General features: G+C 34.5%; 1 protein-coding gene across 1 annotated transcript in view; it reads left to right on the top strand.

Moving 5' to 3' along the window:
- The window catches only part of LOC144975220 (macrophage-expressed gene 1 protein-like), a 39,357-nt gene extending 34,007 nt beyond the window's left edge, over positions 1-5,350 (top strand). Inside the window, exons 13-15 of the mRNA XM_078919084.1 lie at positions 90-230; positions 2,006-2,156; positions 4,695-5,350. Of these exons, the coding sequence (XP_078775210.1) occupies positions 90-230; positions 2,006-2,156; positions 4,695-4,954 (552 nt within the window). The 3' untranslated portion in view covers positions 4,955-5,350. The remainder of the gene's footprint in view (positions 1-89; positions 231-2,005; positions 2,157-4,694) is intronic.
- The last annotated feature ends 2,150 nt before the right edge of the window (positions 5,351-7,500 follow it).

Raw genomic sequence — 7,500 nt, 5'->3', positions numbered from 1 at the left:
AGAACCAATGTTCGATAAAGGCAACCTTTTGTTTTCCACCTTATCCCTTTCCCCTCTCCCCTTTTAACCTTACACTTCCACCTTTACAGGGCTGTGAGGTTCGTTATTGCCTGAAATCCGGCTCCCTGTCTGGACCCAACCTCCCGAGGATCAAGCTACCACCTTACACAGACAAACCCAATTCTGAGAAGCCGTCTTTGACCCACGTCATGTTCAACATTAAAACACAGGTATTGAAGGAACGAAATTGACATCACTTAGTTCTTTGCTATTTATTTTATTCAGAAAAGCCATTGTGTTTTAGTTCTCACTAAATTATATCAATCTAGACTATGCACGTTCAAAGTTCTACATAGATTTGTGTATTGATACGTTATATCCGGCTGGCCATGTGTTGTGAGTATTTTACCTAAACGCTTAGCATCATTAGTTCTAGTGCACTGACAAAACGGATTTGTGACTCGTCGTCTGAAAACGGTATAGATGGAACGAAATTGACGTCACTCAGCTCGTAGTTTTTGCTTTTAGACAGCCATTCTAGCGATTCGTTCTGAACTAAACTTTTATCAATCAGACTATATAAACATTGTGTTTACACATAGTGTGCTGTTAATTAATATCCGGCTGACGGATGTTGTGAGCATTTTAACTAAAATAATGAAAAAAAAAAAATACAAATGGAATACAGAATTTTTAGTCAAGACGGAGAGAATGAATGTCAAATCCTGCTAAGTTACATCGCGATAGAAAATGAGTTTACAGTTTCTAATAATCCATGAAAGGAACGAATTTAACGTCACTCAGCTCTTTGTTATTGTTTTTAGCCATCCATTGTCATGAGTAGTTCTCACTAAATCCGACCAATCAGACTATAAAAGTACAAGTTTTGTATGCTGGTACTGGTACAATTTATCCGGCTGGCGAATTATTTTTTTTTTGCTAAGAGCATAGCATCAATTCAACACCTTAGAAGAGACCTGCCAACTTAAAAACCTAAATAATTCCTAGTTTTTAAGAAGAAGAAAAAAGAGTCGCTATGCGTAAAGAGTCTTTTTCAAGGACTCAACTATTCGCCGAGCGGATAAGTATAAATACCTTGTGTATTCTGTTGTTTTTGGGTTTTTTTTTTTTGTTTGTTTTTTTTTTTTTGTTTTTTTTTGTTTTGTTTTTTTTGTTTCTTTTTTGATAAACCAAATTAGCTTAACATAGGTCTAAAATCTTGGCTTTTGTCACATTCTATTCATAAACTTTGGGGCGAAGTGTCCGAGTGGTTAAGGCATTGCACTGTGGCCCGGAAGGTCCCGAGTTCGAGCGCCACTTCAGGCACTTTGTTTTTTTTTTCTTCCTTGAGCAAGATTATTAACCCCTAATTTGCTCACTTGGACAACATGGATGATTCTTGTTGACATCAGACATCCTGTTTGATGAATTATCTATATTCCTTCGTGGAATACCTAGGCGACGATATCTTATGATGTCGTGGCGGAAGGGCATCATTTGCAAAAATTGTTTATTCATAAACTGTTTATATTTCAGAAAATGTCTGAAGACTGAGTTGTTCCATAAGCCTTATTTTTTATGATATAAATGTTGCTTAGATTTTGTTTCTGTATTCATACTTATCATATAGTGTCGTGATTTTTAATTTTGTTTTGTTGTGATTTTTAAACATTTTTATCGTGTAAAGCTCCGCAGAGTATGATTAGCGTGGATGTTTAGGCGCTATCTAAATTCTTTATTTATTATTATTATTATTATTATTATTATTATTATTATTATTATTATTATTATTATTATTATATTATTATTATCATTATTATCATTATTATTATTATTATTATTATTATTATTATTATTATTATTATTATTATCATTATTATTATTATTATCATTATTATTATTATTATTATTATTATTATTATTATTATTATTATTATTATTATTATTATTATTTATGTATTTATTTATTTTTTTATTTACTATTATTTATTATATTTTATAACAGGAATGGTTGAAGACAGAACCAGAGTACATGGAACGTTTTCCGGAAACCAATGTTGCCTGGTCCAGTCTGTGGACAAAAGCTTCCTTCACTGGCCAAAGCGGCGAGAGTGGGAAATATGGCAGTAGAAGCATGGCTCCTGGAACTGCCGCTGGTATGTGTAACCCAAACACTAAAACAAAATAGATCATGAACTTTTATATTCTGGGTATTACAGTTTAGTGAAGAGTCACTCATAAACGTGGATAGTAAAAAAAAAAAAAAAAAACAATAACAAAGACCCGAGTGACGTCAACTTCATTCTGTCTATATCTGTTGAATAATTTTCAGTTTTTGACCTTTATGGACTTTCGGATCGAGGATGGGCCCGACCTTGGAAGGGCTATCTCCAAGGTTACAACAGATTCAATATTGGTCAAAAACGGTATTATTCCACTCGTTTCCCAAAATAGTAACGCGTAATGATATGTCTACAATTCGTCTGTAGTCTTTCACCCATCCTGTTTTGTGGATAAAGGAGAACGTCCATTTTATTTGTTTTCGTATATCAAATTGAAACTTACATTCAATTTCACATTGTAATTTGCAACTCGACACGGGAACAAATGCTTGTTTTCAGGGGTAACAGTATAGTAGACATTATTTCTACCATTAACAATGACTAATTTGTGTTTCTTCTTCTTCTAGGTTCCATGCCTGGTCCAGGCTTCGGATACTGCATGAATTATCTCTCTCCATTCCTCCCTGTCTCTTGCTTTTTCAAACAGCTCTTGGATTGTTAGGTTGGTGAAGCCCTTCAGTTGGTCTATGAGTGTTTTTCTTTGTCTCCCCCGGGCGCGTTTACCAGGTATTTTTCCACAACTTGCCAGGTATTCATTCTTATCTTTCCTTACTATGTGTCCGAAAAAGGATAGTTGTCGATCCACTATTAAGGGCATTAGTTTCCTTTGTTGGTATGTTTGTTTTAGCACTTCTTCGTTCGTTTTGTGTGCGGTATACGATATTCTCTGCATCCTTCTCAAGCACCACATTTCAAAAGCTTCAATGTTCTTTTGTGTTTCTGCATTTGTAGTCCAGCTTTCGCATCCGTAGAACAAGATTGGCCACACGTAGCACTTCAAGACTCGGAATCTAATCCCGAACGACATCTGTTTGTTTTTCAAAATGTTTCCCAGGTCCATGAAGGCCTGTTTGGCTTGAGTTATTCTTGCTCGTATGTCTCGGTTACATCTTCCATCTGTTGTCACTATTGAACCTAGGTATTTAAAACTTTCTACGTTGGTAAGTTGCTCGCCGTGAATCGTTATATTGCAGGTGTTGTTGTTTTCGGGGTTTTTCTGTATTACCATGCATTCTGTTTTGGTGATATTCACTTCCATTCCCTTGGCTTCACTATCTACTACCACTTTGTCAACAATCTTTTGAAGTTGGATTTCTGATGTTGCAATGAGTACCGTATCGTCTGCGTATCTTATATTATTTATGTTGTGACCTCCTACTTTTATTCCCTCCATATTATTTATGCCCCTCATGATTGTTTCTTGGTATAGATTAAACAGATCTGGTGAGGCAACACACCCTTGACGGACTCCTTTCTTAATAGGAATGGAATTTCCTGTAGAGTTTCCGATTTTGATAGATGCCTGCTGGGTGTAGTATAATGTTTGCATGAGTCTGAGGTCTTTCTCATCAGCGCCAATGGAGTGCAGTTGTTTTAGTATTTCTTCGTGGCGTACTCTATGTGTTTAAATACATTAAATTAATGCTTTAAAATTCTTTATATATTATAGCTCTGTCAACAAAACTTCATTTTAAAGAAATTTATTGAATTAAATATCAGACCAGGAAATAAATATACATGCATTGGTAAACGTACATACCTGCTAACTTGAAATTGGAAAAGTCCATAGTTTTCAGGGGTAACAATACAGTAGGCAGAGTCAGTGTGGCTCAGTGGTACGGTCTTTGCTCCGTGCCCAAAAGGTATACCGAGTGAAATCACTCGTCACTGCGCTATGTGGCATTGAGCAAGTCACCTCGCCCTAGCTCAGTTGGCGGCGCTACTCTGCGGCTTGCAGAGTCTTGCTTTGGAATAGACCCTAAAAACAAATTTCCCCTTGGGGAGGAATAAAGAGAATTTTATTTTTTTAAAATTTATTTTAGACATTATATCTACCATTAAAAATGACCAATTTTTGTTTAAATTCATTAAATTAATGTTTTCAAATTCTTTATATACTAGCTCTGGCAACAAAACTTCGTTTTAAAGAAATTTATTGAATTAAAGACCTTTATATAATTGTGAATTAGGACCCCAAAAATTCGTATTTCTACGAAATTTTCGTATTAGTTGGCAAGCCTGAGTATATGAAATAAGAACTTTTTTTTTTCATCCAATGAAGTCATGGTATTAAAATTTAAAATTATGCCCTTTCCGCCACGACATCATAAGATCTCGTCGCCTTGGCATTCCACGAAGGAATATAGATAATTCATCGAACAAGATGTCTGATTTCAACAGGAATCACCCATGTTGTACAAGTGAGCAATGTAGGGTTTAATAATCTTGCTCAATGAAAAAAACGAAAGTGCCTGAAGCGGGGCTCTAACCCGGGACCATCCGGGTCACAAGATGGTATATTTTCCTTTAAAAGATCACAATTTTAGTTTCTACCATTTTTGTTCTTTGCAGCAATCGGCGTAATTGTAACGTTGTGTTGTGGTATTCTTGCGATACTGGCCTTCGTCGTCGTGCAGAGACGGATAAGAAGCAACGGAGGAACCTTCAGACGACTTCCAGATGACACCCAGAGACTGACAGCGTCAAATGAAACGACCGGTGCTGAGGAGGTAAACGGTTTTAACCCTGCAGCTGGAAGCTCCAACTACGGAGCTGTGAACAACCAGACGACTGGAGAAACCTGCTCCGTCGACCTTCCCTCTGAAGCTTAGAATTACATCTAGAGAGGTGATGCGACCTTTAAAAAAAATCAACTTAATCACGGAGTCAAATTCTTTTAATATGTTACAGTGAATGGCATACATAATCAGTCGGATGGTGAAAAGGTTTGAACTGAGATAATATTGCCAAGTTTAGTTAGATTTTCAATTTTTATCCAAAATGAGTTCTTATCATTAATGATTAAATCAACCCTTTTTGTACATCTTCGGGGAATATCAAAGCTTAATTTCACTTCTAAATATTGTTTACAGCTAGTCAAGCTGAAAAAGTATGAACTTTGAGAAAAGTTGATGGATACCTTTCCCATACATCTGACCATAACTTCCAGAAAAATCACCCGATTTACTTCAAATAAAGCCTATTCTTTCAGAAAATGAAAAAAAAAATGCAAATCCAAAATTTTCACCTTCCGACTGATTATGGCATGCACTAACACATATATTTCAATTTTTTGAAAATATTTCAATATATTCCCTCACAGTTGAATGGAATTTAATGATGAAAAAAAAAAAAACAGAATATGCTCTTTTAAAATCATAGTGAAAATAATCTGACCCAGATGTGGGCTGAGGAATTTGATTCATTTCTTTTGAAAAATAATATATTTTTTCATGTGTTCTGACAATTGACAATTTAAGCATTACTATTGATTTGCAACCCAACTTTTCACTTTGGTCTTATGTAGGGAAAAATGGAAATCCTCAAATTATATGGACCAGATTAGCAATATCTTGACTCGGGAGAATTACGTCTTTATAATCGGTATTATTATTATTATTATTATTATTATTATTATTATTATTATTATTATTATTATTATTATTATTATTATTATTAGTAGTAGTAGTAGTAGTAGTAGTAGTAGTAGTAGTAGTAGTAGTAGTAGTAGTAGTACTTTTATTATTATTATTATCATCATCATCATCATCATCATGATCATCATCATCATCCTTATTGTTATTATTATTGGATTTTTTTGGACACCATGTCTAACCAAAGCTTCATATCTTTTTGATAATGAATTAATCTTTCTTCTACTAAATGACCCTGTCCAAATACCCTTTATGTTCAGTGAGTTACGTTTATGCACATGTCAATAATGGATGATAATAGGTCTTCCAATGGAACAATCCTATTGATATTAACGGATATTACGTACATTTTTTATATTCATTAATTGAAAGACTCGATTGTATAAAGGCGATATTATCAAAAGAATGGTAATACCGAACATTATACTACGAATCTTCACTATGACACTATTAGATATTTAATAATTTGAAATATCCTAGTGATTATATACTCAAAATTGTCAACTTAACAATGAATGTTGCTTATATAACTTTGAAAAAGTGTTCTTATCTATGCATCAAACTTAATAGCAATATAATGATATGTCAATCATGCGATGGTAAATCATGACAATCATAAGATGGTATATCATGTCAATCATACGATGGTATATCATGTCAATCATAAGATGGTATATCATGTCAATCATGCGATGGTAAATCATGACAATCATGCGATGGTATATCATGTCAATCATACGATGGTATATCACGCCAATCATACGAAGGTAAATCATACGATAGTAAATCATGATTATCATACGATGGCAAATCATGTCAATCATCTTGTGGTAAATCATGCCCGTCATACGATGGTAAATCATGACCATGTAAATTGCTGAAAAAGATTATATGTATTTAGTGGACTTTCAAAATTTATACAGAGGAGATCGTCGCTTTTTTCAGAATTCAACAAATGTAAACTATACTTTTTAGGCACATTTGTGACCGATCGACTCAAAACAGTGTCATGTCTGGATATTTTAGATGCTTAAAAATTGAAAATATAGTCAAAGAAAGACGCAATACTATTATGTTATGTTGGTATAGCTGAGTTGGTAGAGCACTAGCTTCGCACCAAAAGGGACTGAGATAGATGTTGGGTAAAGACGAGATTTTTTGGAGCCCTGCCCTGCTCTCTGCCAAGTAGGGTTGGGGGTATGGGGGTTGCTCGGTCAGTAAGATTTAGCAGAATGTATTTTACAATAGACAAACATCCTATCCAAAGGGCGGTAAGCAACTGCTATTGTTTCATGTTATAGAAACCTTGATAACCTCCAGTTCCAATGATCGAATAGCTCCGAAGGACAAATCAATATCTTATGTGTTATCATCAATGACTAAGATTCCTTCATATATATATATAATGCATGCACTAATTTATATTATAGAGCACTTTAATATCTACAAGAAAAGTACCCACCAACACACCCACAGACACACACACACACGCACACACATTATATATATATATATATATATATTATATATATATATATATATGTGTGCGTGTGTGTGTGTTGTGTGTCTGTGTGTGTGTTGGTGGGTACTTTTCTTGTAGATATTAAAGTGCTCGATAATATAAATTAGTGCATACATAATAAATAAGGACACTCAAAATGTATTTTGTCAAGACGATCGTATCAGATCCTGATTTATCGTCAGCCGAAGAGGTGCGACCAGCA

The sequence above is a fragment of the Berghia stephanieae genome, chromosome 6 (assembly GCF_034508935.2).
Source record: "Berghia stephanieae isolate SIO BIC M18660-M18661 chromosome 6, UCSD_Bste_1.3, whole genome shotgun sequence".
Classification (NCBI taxonomy): Eukaryota; Metazoa; Mollusca; class Gastropoda; order Nudibranchia; family Aeolidiidae; genus Berghia; species Berghia stephanieae.
This window is presented reverse-complemented; position numbering and strand designations above follow the sequence as displayed.